The sequence below is a fragment of the Cervus canadensis genome, chromosome 31 (genome assembly GCF_019320065.1).
Source record: "Cervus canadensis isolate Bull #8, Minnesota chromosome 31, ASM1932006v1, whole genome shotgun sequence".
Classification (NCBI taxonomy): domain Eukaryota; kingdom Metazoa; phylum Chordata; class Mammalia; order Artiodactyla; family Cervidae; genus Cervus; species Cervus canadensis.
In genome coordinates, this window is record NC_057416.1 from 2,405,737 (window position 1) to 2,432,069 (window position 26,333).

The 26,333-nt window shown below is 39.6% G+C and overlaps 1 protein-coding gene across 1 annotated transcript in view; it reads right to left on the bottom strand.

The window, feature by feature from the left end:
- Window positions 1–26,333, bottom strand: part of CSMD1 (CUB and Sushi multiple domains 1) — a 2,005,298-nt gene that overhangs the window by 180,052 nt on the left and 1,798,913 nt on the right. Inside the window, exons 38-40 of the mRNA XM_043454305.1 lie at window positions 14,042–14,160; window positions 10,277–10,346; window positions 6,567–6,683 (exon numbers count right to left, since the gene is read on the bottom strand). Of these exons, the coding sequence (XP_043310240.1) occupies window positions 6,567–6,683; window positions 10,277–10,346; window positions 14,042–14,160 (306 nt within the window). The remainder of the gene's footprint in view (window positions 1–6,566; window positions 6,684–10,276; window positions 10,347–14,041; window positions 14,161–26,333) is intronic.

Sequence of the window (26,333 nt, forward strand, 5' to 3'; positions counted from 1 at the left end):
AAACTTTGTTAGGAAGAACAAAAGCGTGAATAATAGCCTTTCTGGTAGGACACAGTGTAAGTCCATTATCACGCTCGGGGTTCAGTTTACCAAGGTGACCACGGTTATTACCATCATTTCACAGGTGAACAGAATAAGGTACAGGAAGGCTGGGTGTGATGTCCCAGGTAACACAGCAAGAGGCAGAGTTAGACTGACACCAACTCTGATGGACAGAGAACTCGTGTTCTCTGGTTTAGCATGGAAACATGCTAGACAAAAGCTAACCATCTCATGATGTTAAACATATTACAAATTTTTGGAGAAAATTACTTTGTATTAACATTTTCACCCTAGTTTGATAGAGAAAATTGGAAGGAAGTAGAAGGCAGAATATTTCAGGAAGAGACTCAAAAAGCAAAAAGCAGAAGGAAGACTTTCAGTGAAAGGTCTTTAATAAGACAACAAAACCTGGATCATTTTTAGAATGAGAAACTCAGTTTGTATCACACAGTCCAAGTGTATGTACAACAATGCATGAGCAGGGAGGGAAGGAACAGGCCGGCCTGGGGCTGGCCTGACTCTTCTAATGCCAGGCATCAAAGATGACCGACATGCAACAAAGCTCGATATTTAAAACATTTCTGTAAATATGAAAAAAATCTCAAGCATGTCTCTGTTGGAGAGACCTACATAAGCTAATTCATTTTCTTTCTAAATCCCATTAAATACCATCAGTTGAAAGAAATTTGGACGCAAGGAAAGAAGAAAGAAAGAGGGAGGGAATGAAAGAGACAGATAAAGAAAGAGAGAGAGAGGGAGAGGGAGAAAGTAAAGAAGGAGAAAGGCAGGCAGGAAGGAGAGAAGGCAAGACCAATGACTCCTAGCCCCTCCTTCTCACCCGCCCCCTCTCTGGACCTGCTGTGAGAGCTGAGCCACTTGACCAGTCTGTAAGCCACAGGTCTGTTCGAATCTGATCTATTCCCTTACCTACTGTTGAACTAAAAACAGTTTGTTTTTATAGTCTGGCCCAAAATCTGACAATAAAGAGGTTTTTGTTTTTGTTTTTTTGACTAATTAATAAACTATACTAATGGATTTAAAAAAAATATTTTTTGGTGGCCAAAAATATTTTTGGTGATACCAAAAAATATTTTGGTATCAAGGCCCAGAACCCCTATGGTCCACAGAGTTTCACAAACACCCATCACATTCTTCATGGGAGGAAGAACACAGAAGCCAACCTAAGAACAATAAAAAACAAATGATGGATTACTGACATGTCTATTTTTCATCCAAAACTATGAGATGGGATGTGAAACTAGGGCAAGATTAGAACACTTAAAATACTTATTCCCTTTTTGGGTATAAAATCAAATGGCAGGGAAACAGCTTAAAACAGGCTCATTTCAGATGTGCATAGGCAGATGTCAGATGAATTCATCCAGAGATACATTTGAAATTCACAGAGCAGCCCAGTCGAGAAAGAAATGAGAGACAGCAAGCAGATCAAGGGGCACAAAAACCCTAAAAGATGGCCACTATCTCCAAAGTAAAGGACATAGTGAAAGTGGCCTTTCACTGATTTGGGATTAATCTTAAAATGGAAATGGAATTACGCAAATTATAATTTTATGAAAAATTAGCATATTAAGCAGGATAAAGTATCCAGCCACATATCAAATCACCTAATATGTATCAGGAAAGAGAACTGAACCCAGCTCTAATCTGGTTTAGAATGGAATTTTTAGCTATCTAATTTTCAGCGAATTGTGTCCAGTTTGACATCATGAAGCCAAAATGAAGGGATTAAAATAAACATAACCTAGTTATCCTTTTATTATCTCACAGAATACCAAAAATGTGTTATTGCAACAAGAAAACCAATCTGAATGCCCATCTAGGGTGAAATTTACACTGACTGTCATTACACATTGGAAATTAAGTGTCAGGAAAAGGCATCTGCAGAAAGGATTTTGAATCTGGACTTGACAAAACTTTGAATACATAAGCTGACCAACAGCTTCAGAGTTAAACTCTTGTTTCTTAGTTAACAGACCCTGTGGACAGTAAGTGTTCTACTGTACATCTTCTGTGCATAATAAACATATAGCAAATGAGTGAATAGTTTCAGAATTCCAAGAGAATATTCTAAAAGAGTCTTTTGTATCCTCCCTATACCTCTAGATGGCCCAAAGGCATAGCCAATTCTGACCCCACAGTGTGTGATGTAAGTGCAAGGGTTTCAAATATAAAAGGTAAAGCAGAAAAACAAACTTGATTTAATCTCTGTTAACTATGCTTTTAGAAACTTTCAAGAAAACAGACAGAAGTTCTGTGTTGATTGGGCTCATACTCAAAGCCACACAAAACAGCAACCCAAATTTGTGGAAAGGAAAGGAAACCAAACAACATCAGAGCATTTGGCCTAGTCACGAAGAACAGTGAACAGTCAGGCAATGCCTTCTCCATGTCAGGCATTGCTTCAGAGCAGCTGTAGGAGAATGATATTTTATGGTATTCATTTTAAAGATAAGAGACAAAAGTTCCAAAGCACGTCCGTAACTTGCAAATTCATACCAGCAGTCACTGGCAGAACTAGGATTTCTACTCATCTACACTCAGAGCCCAAAGACATGAGGGATCACCATGTATCATGCCCGCCCCTCAGATGGAGTCCAGTGACTGCACGCTTGCAACAGAGCAGGGCCCTATGGTCCTTTACCTCCCATGTCCTCAGCCTGCCTTTTGTCTGGGGAAAAACCTTAGCTAATGAATAAGTTTAATCAGAGAACTGAGAAAATGCAGTAACAAAGGAAAACAGTCAAAAGAGGCCAAATAATAATAATGATAATAATAATAAAGTGCTCTCACTAAGCATAGTCAAGAACTTTTAGTTCTGTCTCATAGGTTATAAATAATAATCTGAACCGTGTCCTGCGAGCTGTGTTACAGACACTGAAAGCCCCCCAGCAGGTGAAGAAGTTAACTACCAGACGACTAGACTGTAGTCGTGACATGAGTTGCCACAGTTCTGAGAACTGGCCTCAAGGAAATGGGACAAACCAACACTGAAGGTGAAGACTGAAACTGTGCTTAAAACAATCAAGATGCTGGTCAGACCACCGATGACCAACTTGAAGAGGACCGTCAGAGCTGGCTGTGCTGTTTCCACATGTAGCTCCCTCCCTCAGCCTATGACAGTTCTTGTCCACTGACCCTCATTGGCCGGGAGGGGAGTCAGACTTTGGACAGAGGTCCGCCCTCCCCATCGGATGCCTGCATCAAAATCAAGCAAACCTTCCTTCCCACCAACCTGGCCCCTTTACTGACTTTAAAGTGGGGAGCAGCTGGAACCCTGCTTTCGGTAACATGCTCTCACTGAGGCTGGATGCAGAAAGCAGTTGTCAGGGGGGTGAGTAATTAGCAAGCAGAGACATAGGTGGGCTTGCATGTGATACCAGAGTGACAGGTCATTTTACATATATAATTAAGCTATTGGTCCATGGGTGTGGGAGAGAAGTAGGATTAATCAAAAGAATTATGTGAATGAGTTGGCTCCTGCTGAACAAGTGTGTCGGACATCTAATAGGCGGTCCCATGTATATTTGGTTGTGTGAAAAGATAAAAAATATTGCAACAAAATCTTCCACTGATGAAAAACATCTAATCTGCTTTTTCTCAAGAAAAAGCACTGCTGTCTCATATCCTGGATAAGTGTGTCTTTCAGGGCTGGGGGAATTGGAGATACCTGTTCCATAATTATTAGCAAAATAGCCATTAATACCTAAGCAATCCAAATCAAAACTGACAATCCAGGAAACAGGAATGCACATGCCCCTTTCCTGTTTTAAAATTTCGTGTTTAGGAGTATTTTTATTGCATGCATGAGACAAGTGCTCGGGCCTGGTGCACTGGGAAGACCCAGAGGAATCGGGTGGAGAGGGAGGTGGGAGGGGGGATCGGGATGGGGAATATGTGTAACTCCATGGCTGATTCATGTCACTGTATGACAAAACCCACTGAAATGTTGAGAAGTAATTAGCCTCCAACTAATAAAAAAAAATAAAATTTAATTTAAAAAAAAAAGGAGTATATTTATAGATTACACAACTTGTCAGAAAAACCCAGTGTGGTACTTATATATAATCTGTAGCAAATTATTCTGAAGCATAACTATCTATTCTAAAAAGCTAGGGACAGTCATACTATTTTGCATGTATTTAGGACTTCAGGCATAAAGTTCCTTTTGGCTTATTCAATATGCTTTTTTAAGCCTAGTGCTGGGCAATATCAAACATTTTAAAGACAAGTAACTTTAATCATAATATTCCATAATTCTTTTTAAAATTTCAACCTTTCTTGAAATAAATGCTTTCTTAGGCTCATAGATCATGATCATGAAGTCAGAAGATCCCTATTCTTTTTTTCCTGAATTATTGTCTTGTGTACTGGTTTCTCAGTGAGGAACAGTGAAAGGAAACATGCCAACCAGCAGGCTTCTCACACCATGGAACAGTGAGGCTGGGAAAATAAACTAATGAAATGTACACATCCATTCACGAATAAAATGTTTCTAATGAGGTTTGAAAAGAAAGTGGGAAGGATTTGAAACAACAATTTAAAAACCAGGTAGTATTTTGCTGTTGTTATTTACAACGCACCAAGCCCTATACTAAATTTCTCACCTGAACTGTTTCAGTGAATCCTCCATAACCCTGTGTGGTCATTTCATTTTTAGAGACGAGGAAAGTGAGGTTCCTGGGGTTCACTCAGTTCAGTAGCCTATACTATCATTATTTTCCTAGTAAGTTTGTGGCCCTCAAGATGCTAAGGCCCTGCTGGAACCTCGCGGGTCAACTGTAACTCCAATCTAGCCCCTGACATCTGACTCCAAACACGGAACCGACCCTGTCCAGATCTTGAGAACCTCAGGGTAAGAAAACAGACCAGGCTTTGAGGATGGCTGAGCCAACATTGGTTAAAGTCAAAGGCCTCTGTTTGGTATAGCACGGGGCAGAATTACAGCCTCTATGCTCAGAGAGTTCATTGTTTAAAAAATAAAATTTAAAAACGTGGAACAAATAGAGCACCTCTGTGACCCCTGTGAACTGTCTGCCCTTCCTTATGCCTCCACACTCCGGGGCCACTTCAGGGGCCATGGAGCTGAATCTCATGTGTGCTCTCCCCAGTGGAGGCCTCTTTTCCTTCCATGCCGCTCCCTTACGCCCTCCCTCTTAGCAGCACTCAGCTGAGCAGGTGGACCTCCCCCCTTTTCTCCTCCTGGCACAGACTCTTAAAGCAAGAGCTTTGAAAACTTAATTAAAATATATAACCTTCTTCCAGGGCAATGATTTCCATTTCCGCTTCTGTTCACCCATCATTCAGCTAACATTCACTAAGTGCCTAAGTACTCAATAATATGGACATTCTGGGACATTCCCTGAGTATCTAATCTGGAACCCTCATCCAGTGTGTATTCTTAGGACAATTGCAGGTGGGGAATCCCAGGGATGGCAGAGCCTGGTGGGCCACCTGCTGTCTATGGGGTTGCACAGAGTCAGACACGACTGAAGCGACTTAGCAGCAGCAGCAGCAGGTGGGGAAAATCCAAATTAATGAACTAAAATATAAGGAAACCATGAGGCAGATGAGGAGAGGCATGACAGAGAATCAAAATTTCACAAAGACTGTGCATTTCTGAAGTAGGCCAGAATGGGATTTTAGTGTATGTAACAATTAAAATTACGAATTATTTAAGGTAGGTAACCTGGAAGTTCATAACTAAATGTGATTTTTATCATTTAGGTAATTTTCATAAACCTAAATCAATGCAAGGAGTAATGACAAAAATGTATAAGACAACACTAAAATGAATCATAAGCTGAAAAACACTTTAAAAATTATTTGAAAGAAACCACTACCATTATTGACTTCCAGTGATAGATTATTGAAGGTGGTATAATGAATAAAGAGCTTGATGACTGAATTAGGGATGCTACGTCTTGCACTGCATGTGACTACTACATCATCATTCTGCCAATTTAGTTTGCCTTGAAAAGATGTGTACGGCCAAACTGACTTTTCCATTTCTTTTTTTTTTTCCATTTATTTTTATTAGTTGGAGGCTAATTACTTTACAATATTGTAGTGGTTTCTGCCATACATTGACATGAATCAGCCATGGATTTACATGTATTCCCCATCCCGATCTCCCCTCCCACCTCCCTCTCCACCCGGATCCCTCTGGGTCTTCCCAGTGCATCAGCCCTGAGCACTTGTCTCATGCATCCAAAAATATGTGGCTTACAGATTTAAGTAAAGCATTGGCAGAGTAACTTTGAGAACAGAAAGTTATTTGAAAAGTCAGTTTGCACAGACTTTTGGACTCTGTGCAAACTGACTTTTCAAATAACTTTCTGTTCTCAAAGTTACTCTGCCAACACTTTATTTAAATCTGTAAGCCACATTCAATTAAAGACACAGTTAGGTCAACAGAATAAGGCTCACTTTTTACTTAGCCTAATTCTTTCCTAGGAATATATTAAAAGTTGGATCTTGAGGAATTAAAAAACGTCATCACTCACCATAGCCTATGGGCAGGGAGATCTTCCAGGTGCAGTCCAGGTTGTTGGGGTAGGTGCCGGGGAACCCGGGGCTCAGGACCACTCCCCCCATGCTGCTCAAGGTGCCCCCGCAGGTCGCTGTTAGAATGACAAGTGGAGTGAGTGCCCGGGGGGCCACGGCTTTCTAGGACAATTCACTCTCCCCACCCCCAAGTGAGTGTGCTACCCAGAAGCAAGTCTTCAGAAATGCATTTGCCCCTAGCTTCAGCACATACATAAACGGGATGCCCTTTAGTTATTTCTGGATCTAGTTCTCCCTGCTGAGCATCCTTGGATTAAGAACAAAGACAGGTCTTCATAGTTTATCTCCTTCTGGTCCACAGAGGCTCTCAGAACAGCTTGGTCAAGCTTACACATTTCAGTCAGGATCCTATTGTCTTCCAGGTTCTGAGTGGCTGTACTGGTTACTAGCCACCTGTAGGCTGTACTGTACTAGCTCACCTGTAGGCTGAGATAAACACAGTTCACTGCTTGATTCTCATCACAACCCTAAAGGGTGGGTATTATTATCATCCCACTTTACAGACAAGGAAACCAGGTATGAAGAGATTAAGGAATTTGTCTAAGGGTACACCCCTGGCAAACCACAAGCGAAATTTTATTTCAGCTCCATCTGGTTCTAGAATCCAAGTTTCTCTGTTAGCTTTAAGATTTATTGTATTTATTTAATTTTTGGCTGCAGTGAGTCTTAGTTGCGGCATGTGGGCCTTCTCGAGCTGTAGAGAGGGGCGGGGGCTACTCTTCATTGCAGTGGTGGGCTTCTCATTGTGGCGGCTTCTCATTGTGGCGGCTTCTCTTGCTGCAAAGCACGGGCCAGAGAGTGTGCAGGTTTCACTGGCTGCATCTCAGAGCGTGGGTTCAGTAGCCGTGGCACCGGGCTTAGCTGCCCTGCAGCAGGTGGGATCTTCCTGGAGCAGGGATCAACCCTGTGTTCCCTGCATTGGCAGTGGGTTCCGAACCACTGGACTGCCAGGGAAGCCCCCTAGAGTCCAAGTTTTAACCAGGATGTTACCTTCAGAATTCTTCCCAGCTTTGGAATGCAGCTAACTGAGACCACATTCTCTGCAACAAATCTCACACTGTGAAGATGGGTGTGACTGTAAGTTCTCGTCCCTGGACTTACCTTGGTTATGCACGTTTTACAATGTTAATGCTGAGGTTTGATAGTAAAGAAACATGATTGACTTTATAACACACATGCCAAATAATACAGGTTAAAGCAGATGAAGTTCTAATACTTGAACTTGACCATTTCTGACCTATTAAAATGGTGATTTCTTGTATTTCAAATCAATCATGCAAATGATGTTTCTTTCAAGGAAGCCACAGGAAAAGGCTTTACTCATATTCTAACAATGCTCTTACTAGGCAAGATAATTTCGGGAGGCTGATCTCAGAGACCCTCAAGATTTTTTTTTTTTTTAATGATGGAGGTAGAAAGACTTTATCTGTTTTGGGTAAATTTGATATGAGGAAAAATCTGAACATCTTATAAAAAGTTTAATGAATATGGTAATTGTTCAAGCTAGGGAACCCTAGTCTGGGTATCAACAGTGTGCAAGTTAAAAATGTTAAGTTTTTAAAAAACTTTGAATGTATGTTTGTGGGTGAGTGAAAAATTCCAGCAACCTTTTAAACATTAACTTTGTTGCTATCTGGAAAATAACTTCTCAGGTTAACTCTTTGCGGGAGACACCACTTGTTTGAGAATAAAGGCTCTGGCCTGCTTGTACCCACAAGTCTGTGGGTGCTGTTGCAGATACTGGTGGGTCTGAGCAGCGAGCCTGCATGCATTTGGCAGTGATGTTCCCTCAATGCCCCCAGGACTCTTACAACCTGCACTGAGGTTAAACATGCAGGCCCAAGCACAAACCACATCAATGATGGAAATACCAAAACCACTGTGAAATATAAGTGACATTTGTGCCATTTTGATTTTGGGCATGTTTTTTACCAAGAAGAGAAAAGAGATTGGAAATTATAAAATATGAAAACATCTGTGTATATCTTCACTGAGGACTGAGACTGTCTTGTAGGAGCAGCCAACCCAGAGTCTGAATGATGGAACTGATCATCAAGACCCACGTCTTTACATCAGAACGGTGACGATCGTTCCAGGAGAGAGGAGGGGCCTGATACAAGTGCGAATCCTGCAGGCTCACAGCGACAATCTAATTCCTTAAGTGCTTAGTTACCACATCATATGACTGTGCCTTTGTTCATCGCAAAACCCAAGAACCAGCGGATGGGCGTGCAAACACAGCTCCGAAAGCCACGCATCAATCCCTTTTTCCTTTGTGATATTTTAAAAGCCCATCAATGGGCCGCTTTCACTTTATATTCATCTAGTGACACCATCATGTTCCTTCAGCTCTACCTCAAGTTTGAGTCCCCTCCCCAGGCTCACTGTCCACCAGCAGCTGGCGGCCTGACTTCCGGTCTCCTGCTGGAGAAACCCCCTGCTTGCCAGGCCCTTTCTTATTGTTAAATAGCATATTCAAAGAGTTACTGGTAAACTGCTATTGCTAAAGGACAACGTGTTTATCTTGATAAACGAGCAAGGGACCTTGGGTTTTCACTGGGTTTGTGTGTCTTATTTTATGCAGATTCCTGATCTTCTGGTGAGAACACATGGGATTTTTGTTCCAGGGCACCGGCCATGCCCTGGCTGAGGGTCCCCATGGTACATGGAATGCCATCTCAGTGCCAGCCCTGACCCACAACCTGGCCATCCTGGGACTTGTCATGATGCTCAAAATAGTGTCGGGCAGGCGCTGGGCTTCCCAGGTGGTGCCAGTGGGAAAGAACCCACTGCCAATGTAAACACAGGAGGACGGCACAGCAACCCACATTATTCTCTCCCGGGAAACCCCATGGACAGGGGAGCCTGCTAGGCTACATCCATGGGGCTGCAAAGAGTCGGACCTGACTTAGTGACAAAACACCAAGAACATATGAAACATGCAGAATAAAAACAGAATTAATTTCATTTGGCTAATATAGGTAAGCTATTTGAAAAAAAATCTCCTCACATAATACAGAGTGCCAGCAAGGGCACATCATTTGATTGAAAATCCACTGTGAGTTGATTTCATTTCAAAGCTTGAAATATATGAATCTCCAAGTCTAAGGGAAAGTTCTTCATTTAAAAGTAAGTAGAGAGATGGATGTTCTGTGCCTGAGTCCCTATCCTGATGAGCCCCTCCACAAGAGCAGCTGCCTTTATAGCAAATACTTTTTGATATAAAATAGTGTCCCTCCAACTTCACACCACTTATTGGCACTTCTGAATTTTTTTTCTGGAGATGTGGTTTTCCTGAGGCATAAACAGGACCCTTCTCAGACTCTCAGACCAGCTACATTCATTCCTTCTCATGCATTAATCCACTGGCTTCTGACATGCATGTGATGTGTGGTTAGTGCCTGGAGCTAGCTGGCATCTAATCCCTGTCGGTTGGTCCAGGGATGCTGGAAAAGCAGAGCACCCACATCCAGGGGGAGAAGATGTCCAATCTCAGTTACACCTCTACTGCATTATTAAGCTATTATCTAACAGATGTTTGAAAGGAATTTAAAAGTTCATCTTTGAAGCCCAAAAGGAGCTCAAGAAGATCACCATTGCATTATTGAGAATGTTTGCAGCAACACAAGGACGGAAGGAGTGTCCGTACCAATGCAGAGGGGAGACGGGTAGTTCCAACGCCGCACGGTCCCCGGCATACAGGAGATGTGGGAACGGCCCTGCTCGAGAAAAGATGAAATGAAATTCACTAGCTGAACATGGAGTACTGAAGGCTTCAGTGTTTGCAAGAATTTCTCTTTCTTTCAATTTCAAATATTCTCTTTGGTTTTCCCTTTTGATTTAATCACAAATGTAAAAAATACCAAACCCGTGAAATCTATTCTACTAATGTGTATTAATGAATCTCATTTGGAATCAAAATAGAAAAAAAACCCCATAATCACTGTACTTCTTGTCACTAAAATAAAAATCTTGTAATGTGCCTTTCAGTGGTCTGTATTTCTGCCAATATGCTTTCCTAATGCTTAAGATGCCGAACTGAATTGACCAAAGTAAGTTTTTTTTTTTTTTTTTTAAGTCATCAAAAGTTATCACTTTTGGTCAAATGATTAGGAAATATTAGGTGTTGAACGGTGAAATGTTACTGGTAAGTAATCTGCTCATGCAAAGGTAACTTTCACGGTTGCCTATGGTTCACAAGCAACTCACACAATCTTTATGGTTTAGCAAAAAATTGGGTCAGTTCCTCCTTTATTGGAGAAAAGGGAGACTTAATATTCATTTTATTATCAGTCTCACAAGCTGTCATATTAATGCTTCTGCAATGAAATTAATCCTCATCGCTCAGGATCTCTTTAGCCTTTAAATACATGAAGTTTTCAACTTTTCAACCTTCAAACAATTTGTCCTGTTCTTTCTGTTTTAAAAATCAAACAGCAGTGGGTTAAATTCTCAGTGCTTTGGGTTAAAATTTCTTTTATGATGAAAGAGAAGGTAATGAATGGGCATCCCTGTGTGCAGACTATTCATGTTTACTTTCTTCCTCATTGTGACTTGGTGGGCTCATGTGACACGTGTGCTAACCTTGTGAATTTCCATTTGCCAAACAGAATTGGCACAGAGGCAGATGACAAACACATCTTTAACTCATGTTAAATAGTCCCAGCCATGTTGGGAACGCATCAAACAAGAATTTGCACTAAGGCTGTTATCAATGACAAACCAATTCCCCAAGCTTAGGAAGATTTCACACTCGATTTGTCTGCCACAGAACTCATTTACTCCTATTTCCTAACATTCTTAAAAGTTGCTACAGTACAGGAAGACTACATTTATACTTAAAGAAGACACTCAGGACAATGCTTTTCCTGCCAGATTTCATGCTCTGTGTCTTCTCATTCTCTGATCTATTACATTATCTTTAATAAATTTATTCCCAAATTTTGGACAAGCATAAAGTATAAAAGGCTTTAGAGACATTTATGGAAGACTACCAGTAAAATGGTTATATATTACCAACCTAGGGCATATTCCATTATTGATTTCAACAAAGATATTTCATATTAATGATTCCAGCTAAAATTTTTATACTGGATCCAAAACAAGACAGGAATTTGTGTATTTACTTATTAGCCTAAAATGTGAATTTTCTTTTTTCCATCTTTTAAAAGAAAAGTAAAACAGGTTTAGAGAAAAGGAAATCATTAATCCTGCAAATATCCAGGATTTATATTTGATGCATCCCGTCTCTGCATTTTTATCCTGAGTCACACTAGGCAGATGCATTTATAGACATTTGTGCATAAATCATACAAGGAACAGTGCTTTTCATGAATACTGTAATTTATGCACACTGCCAGTCCAAATATACTAGTGTGTTAGCAAAATTTCCAATTGTTAGCAATTTTTTGAAAAGTCTAGAATCCTTTTTAACTCATGTGAGTGAGAGAGAGTCACAGCTTGTATACTCAATGCTTGACATTGTTATGAGGGGGAAAAAAAAAAAGAAATCTTAGTTTGTATTTGAAAACCTGAGCCAAGCGGCCTGCCTGGGCTCTACAGATGTGTGCCTGCAGACCTTTACCTACAAGTAGCACATTAAACAATTCATTATAAGAAATGTCTTTACTAAATAACCCTTTCTAGTTTCTTCTCTGAGGGCTGGAGAAGTCTCCCTCATAAAAGGATGCTGGCAGTAACTGCAAAGTGCCGTCATAGAAGTGTAGAAAGAAGGTGAACACAAGGGAGGGAGCCCAAGTGATAGCAGGTGGGACTTGGAGAAATGGAGGCAACATGGTATTTACATGGTTTACGTAAATTTATGAAGGGCAAAATAAATAAATAAAAACAACCAAAGGCATATTAATAAAAAGGCTTGTCAGTATAGAGTGAGGTGTTCCTCTAAATGAAACCCTTGGGATTGACTCATAATTCTTTTTACTGTAACACATGAAATGGGAGATCTCTGTCTTAAGCAATCAGTTACCACTGCCTTCATGTGCTTGGTTACAAACTTGCTTCCATGGCAGACCTTTCAGCAAAGCTTTTTCAGTAACTGTTCTACTTTCCAAGGGTCTGCCCACCTTTCTCCAGAGCCAAAGCATTACTATAATACCCACCAAGATCTATACATGCAGGTGGTAGGCTATTTGGGTGAAGATGTCTATATATCTTGATGTTTACTTACAATAATAGCAGTGCTGGCTTTCATTTACTGAAGTATCAGGCATTTTGCTGATATTTTCTCAGACTAAGAACCCGGGCTGACTTCTGCACATGGCCCCTGTGGATCTGCTGGCTTCTCTGCCCCTGATTCCTCCCAGGGCCTGGCTCACTTCCCCCTCCCCATCAAAGACGAGCCCCCAGGGTCCACATCATGAGGCTGTGTGAGACTAACTTGGGTTTGTACATGAAGCACTCGACAGGCAGGCCATCAGCTTCCTACAATTGCTATTGCTGCTCTGACTTGTCTCAATTATGCAAAAAATTTACTCCAGCACACATGCAGAAATGGAATCACATACTACACTGTCATTTCACTGCTGTGTCATTGAGACTTCTTTCTGATGATTACTCAAGCTTTATTTAAGTTGGTTACAGAATATGACTAAAAATAATGCTCCTGAAATACTATCAGCTTCAGTGTTATAATAAGCAAACAGCAGAAAGTACTCTTTTACTTGAATTAACTGAAACATAGAAACATAAGTAGGCTTCAATATTTCTATTGGACTTAGGGATAAATATACTTGTTTAGATTGCAGTGTCCACGTGGGTAAGGAGAATTATACATGAATTATGCTAAAGGACAGAGAGAAACTATTTTGGGAATACACTTATTTGTGGTTAACTCAGAAAAACACATGACTGGAAAATGACTAATGTTGCTATACACTGATGTATAAAATGTTTATTAAAACTTTTATACAAAAAACTTTTAATAGAAAAACCAAGAAAAGATTATTAGAAATCTGCTTAATGTTTCTTGAAAACTGTTTAAGTCTATTATTTGAGCCCCGTATTTACCTGACACACAAATGGACCCTTGATGATTTACTGAACTAAATCGTAAGAACAGCTTGCAATGCAGGACCAGCACGGGACTCAGAGCCGGTCCAATAATGGGGTTGCTAGGATGGTGCTATTAACTAGACTGTGTCACCGCTTTGTCCCTGAGAATTGTGGGAGACTACACATTTCCTTCTGACATAAAATTATTATGAAAATAATATACTCAACCTTGAAAGGATCCCTTATCATTTAGAAGCTATTTCTGCATCATCACTGAATTTACCTGTATGCACGGTTAATGCAAGAGCTCTGATTCACAGAGTGAGGCTTTGTCTTCAATGAGCTGGCTGAGGATCACCATGCTGAGTCCATTATCAAGAACTTCAACAACAAAATGAAATACCTGCAGCGTGTACCCAGGCTCGCATTGGAAGGACAGCACGTCATTCACCATGTATCGGTCTCCAGTTTTGATGCCATTGCTGGGAAGGGCTGGCTCTTGGCAAGCAGCAAGACCCACAGCTATGAAAACACAAGACACACACTTATAAGCCACATAGAATAAACAATGTTCTTATTATTCAAATAGTGAAACAGTGTTTCTCTGCTGCTCTTCTCCTGTAGAAATGAACAAAGATGTTAACTCTCTCTTGTTTACCAAGAAAACTCTAACTTCCAATCAGCTACGAGCTAAATCATAAATACTGGTTTGTTTCACTTTCATCATGTATTGAATCTAGCATTTCTTGAAAGAATAAAATTCTTTCCTTCCACATTTAGCATAAAACACACCAGTCCTAATGCATACACATTTTAAAAGATCTTTAAAGAAACTGATTCCTAGATGCAAACACCTATGATATGGCTCCTTTGCTTTTTGTTTTTCAAGCATACTGAGAGGTCTTTTTGAAAACCTTTAACTGTGAATTTGGGAATTCTATCCTTCTGGAAAAATATGAGAAGAAATATTTTATTATTTATTTATTTTAAAAAAAATTTTTAAAACTTGTAGTGGTTTTTGCCATACATTGACATGAATCAGCCATGGATTTACATGTGTTCCCCATCCTGATCCCCCCTCCCGCCTCCCTCCCCTTCCCATCCCTCTGGGTCTTCCCAGTGCACCAGTCCTGTGAGAACAAATATTTTATATTCAGTCTATCTCTTTCTCATTTAAAGAGAACAACAACAATTAAGTGGGCACTTTCCTAAATGGAATTGTCTCTAGCTAAGGCACTAACAAAAATGTTTTAACTGCATCATATGATATTGGAATTCAGCTTAGAATATCATACAAATTAACTCTAAGAAACATTTAACATTGACCCTTATTTGTAAAAACTCACTCTTTTTGAAGCGTGATGAGCATGGGATTCTGTAAAAGACACACACTTTGGGCCATACCCCAGAACTACTGACTCAGAATCTTGGTAACATCATCCCTGGTGATTCTTATGCAGTAAAGTTTGAGAACAATTTCAAGCCATGAGACACACAAATTTTATCTGGGATAAGTGGGTGTGAGGTGTATTATAATATTTTCCTAAGTTGAAATAGATTTTTCCTTAAATGGCTGTATATCAAAAACTATAAAACACCACAGGCATGAAGTGGCAATATTTTTTATTCCTAGCATAATATTTTAAGCCATTTGGGATTTTCATAGATGATGAAATTGCTAAATATGAAAAATATAATCACTTATGCTCTTAATGTTTTTTTAATTTGCATAAGTCTAATTTATCTCCTAGAATGTTGACATTCACTCTTGCCATCTCCTGTTTGATCACTTCCAATTTGCCTTGATTCATGGACCTAATATTCCAGGTTTTTATGCAATATTTCTCTTTACAGCATTGGACCTTGCTTCTATAAGCACTCAGCAGTGGCCACAGGACTGGAAAAGTTCAGTTTTCATTCCAATCCCTAAGAAAGGCAATCCCAAAGAATGCTCAAACTACCACACAACTACACTCATCTCACACACTAGTAAACTAATGCTCAAAATTCTCCAAGCCAGGCTTCAGCAATATGTGAACCGAGAACTTCCAGATGTTCAAGCTGGTTTTAGAAAAGGCAGAGGAACCAGAGTCAAATTGCCAATATCTGCTGGATCATCGAAAAAACAAGAGAGTTCCAGAAAAACATCTATTTCTGCTTTATTGACTAGGCCAAAGCCTTCGACTGTGTGGATCACAATAAACTGTGGAAAATTCTGAAAGAGATGGGAATACCAGGCCACCTGACCTGCCTCTTGAGAAACCTGTCTGCAGGTCAGGAAGCAACAGTTAGAACTGGACATGGAACAACAGACTGGTTCCAAATAGGAAAAGGAGTATGTCAAGGCTGTATATTGTCACCCTGCTTATTTAACTTATATGCAGAGTACATCATGAGAAATGCTGGGCTGGAAGAAGCACAAGCTGGAATCAAGATTGCCAGGAGAAAATATCAATTACCTCAGATATGCAGATGATAGCACCCTATGGCAGAAAGTGAAGAGGAACTAAAAAGCCTCTTGATGAAAGTGAAAGAGGAGAGTGAAAAAGTTGGCTTAAAGCTTAACATTCAGAAAACTAAGATCATGGCATCTGGTCTCATCACCTCATGGGAAATAGATGGGGAGACAGTGGATACAGTGTCAGACTTTATTTTTTTGGGCTCCAAAATCACTGCAGATGGTGACTGCAGCCATGAAATTAAAAGATGCCTACTCCTTGGAAGGAAAGTTATGACCAACCTAGATAGCATATTCAGAGAAGGCAATGACACCCCACTCCAGTACTCTTGCCTAGAAAATCCCATGGACAGAGGAGCCTGGTAGGCTGCAGTCCATGGGGTTGCGAAGAGTCGGACATGACTGAGCTACTTCACTTTCACTTTTCACTTTTATTGGAGAAGGAAATGGCAACCCACTCCAGTGTTCTTGCCTGGAGAATCCCAGGGATGGGGTCGCACAGAGGCGGACACGACTGAAGTGACTTAGCAGTAGCAGAGAGCATAGTAAAAAGCAGAGACATTACTTTGCCAACAAAGGTCTGTCTGGTCAAGGCTATGGTTTTTCCAGTGGTCATGTAGGGATGCGAGAGTTGGACTGTGAAGAAAGCTGAGCGCCGAAAAATTGATGCTTTTGAACTGTGGTGTTGGAGAAGACTCTTGAGAGTCCCTTGGACAGCAAGGAGATCCAACCAGTCCATCCTAAAGGAGATCAGTCCTGGGTGTTCATTGGAAGGACTGATGCTGAAGCTGAAACTCCAACACTATGGCCACCTCATGCGAAGAGCTGACTCATTGGAAAAGACCCTGATGCTGGGAGGGATTGAGGGCAGGAGGAGAAAGGGACGACAGATGGCTGGATGGCATCACCGAATCGATGGGCATGAGTTTGAGTAAACTCCGGGAGTTGGTGACGGACAGGGAGGCCTGGCGTGCTGCGATTCATGGGGTCGCAAAGAGTCGGACACGACTGAGCAACTGAACTGAACTGAACTGAAATTATCTACCTCTCTTTTGTAACTTTAGAACATAAAATGCAACTATTCAGTATATTTAAATTTCACCTTTTTTCTTCCTATCACATATAAGCATGAACTCCTATTGTATGCCATTTATTTTTTATTTGACCCTCAACAGATATTTAAATTAACCCTGGTATAAAATTTCTAACCATAATTTGACATATGAAAAAGATACTTTATGATTCTGAAAACACATGACAAATATGCATTTATTTTTGTCTAGTATTTAGAGCACAGAAGAACTATACAAAATCCATAGAAGAACTATACAGAAAAGATCGTCATGACTCAGACAACCATGATGCTGTGATTACTCACTTAGAGCCAGGCACCCTGGAATGTGAAGTCAAGTGGGCCTTAGAAATTATCACTATGAACAAAGCTAGTGGAGGTGATGGAATTCCAGTTGAGCTATTTCAAATCCTAAAAGATGATGCTGTGAAATTGTGCACTCAATATGCCAGCAAATTTGGAAAACTCAGCAGTGGCCACAAGACTGGAAAAGCTCAGTTTTCATTCCAACCCAAAGAAAGACAATGCCAAAGAATGCTCAAACTACTGCACAATTGCATTCATCTCAAACTCTAACAAAGTAATGTTCAAAATCCTCCAAGCTAGGCTTCAACCGTATGTGAACCATGAACTTCCAGATGTTCAAAGGGGATTTAGAAAAGGAAGACACACCAGATACTGAATTGCCAATATCCAATGTATCAACAAAAAAGAAAGAGAGTTTCAGAGAAACATTGACTTCTGCTTTATTGACTATGTCAAAGCCTCTGACAGTGTGGATCACAACAAACTGTGGAAAATTCTTAAAGAGATGGGAATACCAGACAACCTCACCCGCCTCCTGAGAAATCTGTATGCAGGTCAGGAAGCAACAGTTATAACTGGACATTGAACAATAGACTGGTTTCAAACTAGGAAAGGATCATGTCAAGGCTGTATATTGTCACCCTGCTTATTTAATGTATATGCAGAGTACATCATGTGAAATTCTGGGCTGGATAGATGAAGCACAAGCTGGAACCAAGATTGCTGGGACAAATATCAATAACCTCAGATATGCAGAGGACACCACCCTTATGGCAGAAAGTGAGGAATGAACTAAAGAGCCTCTTGATGAAAGTGAAAGAGGAGAATGAAAAACGTGTTTTAAAACTCAAATTCAAAATAAAATGAATCCAGATTGGAAAAGAAATAAAACTCTCACGGTTTGCAGATGACATGATCCCCTACATAGAAAATGCTAAAGACATAATCAGAAAATTATTAGCAGTAATCAATGAATATAGTAAAGTTGCAGGATACAAAATTAGCACACAGAAATCCCTTGCATTCCTATACACTAACAATGAGAAAACAGAAATTAAGGAAACAATTACATTCACCATTGTGACGAAAAGAATAAAATACTTAGGAATAAATCTACCTAAAGAAACACAAGACCTATATATAGAAAACTGTAAAACACTGATGAAAGAAATTAAAGATGACACAAATAGATGGAGAAATATACCATGTTCATGGATCAGAAGAATCAATACAGTGAAAATGAGTATACTACCCAAAGGAATCTATAGATTCAATGCAATCCCTATTAAGCTACCAATGGTATTTTTCAGAGAACTAGAACAAATAATTTCACAATTTGTATGGAATTACAAAAAAACTCGAATAGCCAAAGCAATCTTGAGAAAGAAGAATGAAACTGGAGGAATCAACCTTCCTGACTTCAGACTATACTACAAAGCTACAGTAATCAAGACAGCATGGTACTGGCACAAAGACAGAAATATTGATCAGTGGAACAAAATAGAAAGTCCAGAGATAAACCCACACACCTATGGACACCTTATCTTTGACAAAGGAGGCAAGAATATACAATGGAGAAAAGAATCTCTTTAACAAGTGGTGCTGGCAAAACTGGTCAACCACTTGTAAAGGAATACAACTAGAACACTTTCTAACACCATACACAAAAGTAAACTCAAAATGGATTGAAGATCTAAACATAAGACCAGAAACTAAAAAACTCCTAGAGGGAAACTTAGGGAAAACACTCTGACATAAATCACAGCAGGATCCTCTATGAACCACCTCCCAGAGTAATGGAAATGAAAGCAAAAATAAACAAATGGGACCTAGTTAAACTTAAAAGCTTTTTGCACAATGAAGGAAACTATAAGCAAGGTGAAAAGACAGCCTTCAGAATGGGAGAAAATAATATCAAATGAAGCAACTGACAAAGAATTAATCTCAAAAATATATAAGCAGCTCCTGCAGCTCAATTCCAGAAAAATAAATGACCTGATCAAAAAATGGGCCAAAGAACTAAACAGACATTTCTCCAAAAAAGACATATAGATGGCTAACAAACACATGAAAAGATGTTCAACATCACTCATTATCAGAGAAATGCAAATCAAAACAACAATGAGGTACCATCTCACGCCAGTCAGAATGGCTGCTATCCAAAAGTCTACAAAAAATAAATGCAGGAGAGGGTGTGGAGAAAAGGGAACCCTCTTAAACTGTTGGTGGGAATGCAAACTAAAACAGCCACTATGGAGAACAGTGTGGAGATTAAAAAACTGGAAATAGAACTGCCATATGACCCAGCAACCCCACTGCTGGGCATACATACTGAGGAAAGCAGAATTGAAAGAGGCACATGTACCCCAATGTTCATCGCAGCACTGTTTACAATAGCCAGGACATGGAAGCAACCTAGATGTCCACTGGCAGATGAATGGATAAGAAAGCTGTGGTACATATACACAATGGAATATTACTCAGCTATTAAAAAGAATACATTTGAATCAATTCTAATGAGATGGATGAAATTGGAGCCTATTATACAGAGTGAAATAAATCAGAAAGAAAAACAAAAGTACAGTATAGTAATGCATATATATGGAATTTAGAAAGATGTTAACAATGACCCTATATGTGAGATAGCAAAAGAGACACAGATGTAAAGAACAGACTTTTGGACTCTGTGGGAGAAGGCAAAGGTGGGATGATTTGAGAGAACAGCATCAAAACATGTGTATTACCATATGTGAAATAGATCGTGAGTCCAGGTTCGATGCATGAAACAGGGCACTCAGGGCTGGTGCACTGGGATGATCCTGAGGGATGGGATGGGGAGGGCAGTGGGTGAAGGGTTCAGGATGGGGGACACATGTATACCTATGGCTGATTCTTGTCAATGTATGGCAAGAACCACCACAATACTGTAAAGTAATTAGCCTCCAAGTAAAATAAATGAATGAATTAAAAAAAATAAAAACACCATCGCATCCAGTCCCATCACATCATGGCAAATAGATGGGGAAACAATGGAAACAGTGACAGACTTTATTTTTTTGGGTTCCAACATCAGTGCAGATGGTGACTGCAGCCATGAAATGAAAAGATGCTTGCTCCTTGGAAGAAAAGCTATGACCGACCTAGACAGCATATTAAAAAGCAGAGACATTACTTTGCCAACAAAGGTCTGTCTAGTCAAAGCTATGGTTTTTCCACGAGTCATGTATGGATGTGAGAGCTGGACTATAAAGAAAGCTGAGCACCAAAGAATTGATGTTTTTGAACTGTGGTATTGGAGAAGACTCTTGAGAGTCCCTTGGACTGCAAGGAAATACAACCAGTCCATCCCAAAGGAAATCAGTCCTGAATATTCATTGGAAGGACTGATGCTGAAAGTGAGACTCCAATATTTTGGCCACCTGCTGCAAAGAACTGACTCATTTGAAATGACCCTGATGCTGGGAAAGATCGAAGGTGGGAGGAAAAGGGGACAGCAGAGGATGAGATGGTTCGATGGCATCACCAACTCAATGGACATGAGTTTGAGCAAGCTCTGCGAGTTGGTGATGAACAGGGAAGCCTGGTGTGCTGCAGTCTATGGGGTCACAAAGAGTTGGGCATGACTGAGCAACTGAGTTGACCTGAGCCTTTAGAGCAAGATACACAGGATCTTTGTAGATATAGTTAAAATGAACATATTTTTTTTTCTCAACTTATCATACTCATTGTTTCACCTTGCATTGTGTATGGTTTTCAAACTTCAAAAATAATACGGTATTTTAACAGAACAGCTTAAAGTAATAATGAAGATAATAATCAAAGAAAGAGGAAAGCAGATACAATAGAGCTTGGTACAGTTGTATTATCTGGCACAGCAAAGAGGCTGAAGGATAGATAACGCCGATGTATGAGCCTTTGGTATACAGCAGGTCCTCATAAACCACCTAGGGAATATATAGGTTACTCCTTAATTCTGAAAAGGAAAAGAAATTTTCCAAGCATATTGTTCACTTTAACCAATTAAGCAACATTCTTTTGCATAATACAGAAGTGTTGTTCACAATCTCTGTAAACCCATAATCCAAAAATGGTATTAAACAGCAGACAATGTGCTGTAAAACAGGTGAATAAAGAACTCACAACTTCACTTGAGGAGACCTCTTGGGAGGTTGACAGAAAGGGAAATAAATGTTAAATATCATGATCACATAGACCTAAACCTACATGTGTCACCCGGACACACTCAGGCTTCTATACAACACTACTTAATGTCCAACACATGTTCCTGACAGCAAAGAGTATCTGTAAAGAAAGGGCCTTAATTAAGTAAACAGTATCCAAAGAAAATAAACTACCTGTTTAATTCATTTTCTAAGAAGTTTAGTGTATGTGTAGAGCTAAAAAATATTTTATCTGTAAACTGTGGGCAGGTTCAGTCCACAGAATAAATGCTATTCTATTCCTTCTATTTAACAGATTATAAGATCTGTCTGAAAAACAGACCTTTTCAAAGCATAGGGACTGTATGTCCAGTGTCAAGAAAAGAGATCCCATGAAATTGGGGGGAGTAGAATTTTTAAATGTGACTGAAGTAATCATTAGTTTAAAACACTATTATAACTTTAAATGTTTTATGTAATTGCAATGATCATAACAAAGAAAACATTTATCTAATACACATAAAGAGAAATGAGAAAGAAAATAAAATGTCACTACAAAAAACACCTATGAGACCAAAAAATGGAGTTTAAGAGGAAAATAGAGACTAAAATGCTATAATATACAGAAAACAATTTTTTATCCCCAGTAGTCATGTATGGTTGTGGGAGTTGGACCATCAAAAGGCTGAGTGCTGAATAACTGATGCTTTCGAACTGTGCTGCTGGAGAAGACTGTTGAGAGTCCCTTGGACACCAGGGAGATCAAATCAGTCAATCTTAATGGAAATCAACCCTGAATATTCATTGAAAGGACTGATGCTCAAGCTGAAACTCCAAAACTTTGGCCACTTTATGCTAACAACTGATTCAATTTATCTGTAGAGTCAAAGGTAGGTATCCTTTGTAGATATTCTTATCAAAATCACAAATGGCATTTTGGGCTGAAATAGAAAAAAAATCCTAAATTTCACATGGAATCTCAAGGGACACTAGACAGCCAAAACAACCTTGAGAGAAAACAAACTTGGGGGCCTTGCACTTCCTGATTTCAGAAAATACTTATGAAGCAGCACTCAAATGAGTGTGATACTGGCATTAAGACAGATACATAGACTGATGTAATAGAAGAGAGTGCTAAAAGTAGATTCTTACATATATGGCATATGTAATGATCTTCTACTAGGTGCTAAGATTACATCCTGGAGAGACAAGAATCTCTCCAACAGATAGTGTTGGAAAAACTGGATAATAAGGTGCAAAAGAATAAAGTTGGAATCTTACATTATATCATGTACCAAAATGAACTCAAAATGAATGAAAGATCTAGACATAAGACTTGAAATTCTAAAACTAGAAGAAAACAGGGGAAAAGCTTCTGGACATTAGATTTGGCAATGATTTCTTGAATACAACACAAAAGCACAGGCAACAGAAGCAAAAAGAGACAAATGGGATTACATCAAACTGAAAAACTTCTGAGTATCAAAAGAAACAATCAATAGAGCAAAAGTCAACCTATTCATTGAGATAAAATGTTTGCAAACCATGTATCTAATAATGGTTGATACCGAGAGCATGCAAGGAACTTCTACAACAACAAAAAATCCTCATTTTAAAAAATGAACAAAAAACTTGAACAATTATCCAATAATACATGTGTGAGTAACAAGCATATGAAAAGATGCTCAATATCACTAATTATTGGAATAATGCAAACTTAAACCACAATGAGGAATCACCTCACACTCATTAGGATGATCGTTAACAAAATAAAAGGAAAAAACAAGTGCGGGCAAGTTGTAAAGAAACTAGACCCCTTGTGTACTGTCAATCACAACAGGAAATGTTGTAGTGATTATTAAAAACAGTATGGGGTTTTCTTAGGAAACTGAAATATAACTAATGCATGGTCCAGCAACCCCACTTCTAGGTATATAGCGAAAAAAGAGGTGAAGTCAAGAGTACAGTGAGGCACTGTGTTTAAAAAGCAGAGATAGTAAAACCTGAAGAAAATCATGGCTACAGTTCATGAGAATGTCAAGGTTTAGAGGAACTGACATTTAAAAATGAAAAGATAAATAGATGCTCAAATTAGGATTAAAAAAAAATGCGTTCTTGCTGATTCCATAGCTGTTATGAAGTATTGCAAAATACCATGGTGAACTGTGGTAAAAACCCTCCAGGAAAGGAAATTTTGCTTCATCTGCATTTATTACATGGCACATAAAGAATAGACAACACTGATATAGGAAATTCAACAGTTTAGACAGTGGGAAATAGCTCTGTCTCATTTCACCTTCCAAAACTGCTTTGCTTCTTGACACTTGAAACTTTTCTCATCACCCACTTCATCCACTTATGTGACTGGCATCCACTCCCCTGAGTCTACTGCCTTGATCAAAAGTCTGATAGGACTAAGGCTCTCATAAATGATTAGCTGCTGGCTGGCTAAGTCACAGAGCCACTAGTCATTACTTATTCCATTTCTTCCTTAGTTACCATGAAAAACTTGCGGGACTGGCTGTAGAATAGAGAGTTCTTTCAAGTTTTAACATCCAAAGGATGAATTTGATAGAATAAAGTCATGAATTTTAAGCTAGTGAGAAGACCCCGAAACCAAAGTAATGGTTAGAAAAATGGAATACTCATAATTTTCAAGTGACCACAATTTATCAATAAAGTCATATTTTTTTTTGCATGTGTGACTCTTCTGCAATACGTTCTCTGTAAAAACAAATACTCTCCACACTATGCCATTATTAAGGCATAGAGGATCTAAACATGTATAGATAAAACCACTTCAAAAACTGATCAATATTTTCATGTCATTTTTCTACATTTGGACTCAGAAACCCACTGTGACTCAACAATTTTGCTTATCCATAATATTCATAAACTCAGTTCACCTAAACAATATAGTATTTGATAAAAGTGAACACACTCAGACACTAAATGATCTATAAAATCATAATGAGGGTTATGAGTTTGAGTTCAGTCACTCAATCATGTCCGACTATTTGTGACCCCAGGGAGTGCAGCATGCCTGGAGATTCTCAAACTCATGTCCAACAAGTCATTGATGCCTTCCAACCATCTCATCCTCTTTCGTCTCCTTTTCCTCCTGCCTTCAATCTTTCCCAGCATCAGAGTCTTTTCCAATGAGTCAGTTCTTCGCATCAGGTGGCCAAAGTATTGGAGTCTTAGCTTCAGCATCAGTTCTTCCAATGAATACTCAGGACTGATCTCCTTTAGGACTGACTGGTTTGATCTCCTTGCAGTCCAAGGGACTCTCAAGAGTCTTCTCCAAAACCACAGTTCAAAAGCATCAATTCTTTGGCACTCAGCTATCTTTATGGCCCAACTCTCACATCTATACATGACTCCTGGAAAAACCATAGTTTTGACCAGACAGACGTTTGTTGGCAAAGTAATGTCTCTGCTCTTTAATATGCTGTCTAGGATGGTCCTGATGCTGGGACAGATTGGGGGCAGGAGGAGAAGGGGACGACAGAGGATGAGATGGTTGGATGGCATCACCGACCCAATGAACATGGGTTTGAGTAAACTCCAGGAGCTGGTAATAGACAGGGAGGCCTGGGGTGCTGAGATTCATGGGGTCACAAAGAGTCAGACATGTCTGAGAGACTGAACTGAACTGAGGTTGGTCATAGCTTTTCTTCCAAGGAACAAGTGTCTTTTCATTTCATGGCTTCAGTAATCATGTGCAGTGACTTTGAAGCCCAATAAAGTAAAGTCTGTCACTGTTTCTATTGTTTCTCCATCTATTTGGCATGGAGTGATGGGACCAGATGCCATGATCTTCATTTTTTGAATGTTGAGTTTTAAGCCAACTTTTTCACTTTCCTCTTTCACTTTCATCAAGAGACTCTTTAGTTCTTCTCCACTTTCTGCCCCTAGGGTGGTGGCATCTGTGGATCTGAAGTTATTTTCTCCTGGAAATCTTGATTCCAGCTGTGCTTCATCCATCCAGCCCAGCATTTCGCATGATGTACTCTGCATATAAGTTAAATAAGCAGGGTGACAATATGCAGCCTTAATGTACTCCTTTCCGGATATTGAACTAGTCTGTTGTTTCACGTCCAGTTCTAACTGTTTCTTCTTGACCTGCATACAGATTTCTCAAGAGGCAGGTAAGGTAGTCTGGTATTCCCATCTCTTGAAAAACTTTCCACAGTTTGTTGTGATCTACACAGTCAAAGGCTTTGGAATAATCAATAAAGCAGAGGTTGAGGTTTTACTGGAAATTTTTCTATGATCCAACAGATGTTGGCAATTTGATCTCTGGTTCCTCTGCCTTTTCTAAATCCCCCTTAAACATCTGGAAGCTCATGGTTCACGTGCAACAGATGTTGGCAATTTGATCTCTGGTTCCTCTGCCTTTTCTAAATCCCCCTTAAACATCTGGAAGCTCATGGTTCACGTGTGTTGAAGCCTGGCTTGGAGAATTTTGGAGGGTTGTATCTTTTTGTAAATTGAGCTCTTTGCCATTCTCAAAAAAATGTAGTCACACTATAGTCTTCAACTGCAAATATCTCAATCAGATTTTTTCATACATTTATGTGTAACCCCATACTGCAATTATCAAGGATTATGAGGAAAAATGGAGATGGAAATGGCAACCCATTCCAGCATTCTTGCCTGGGAAATCTGATGGACAGAGGAGTTTGGGGAGCTACAG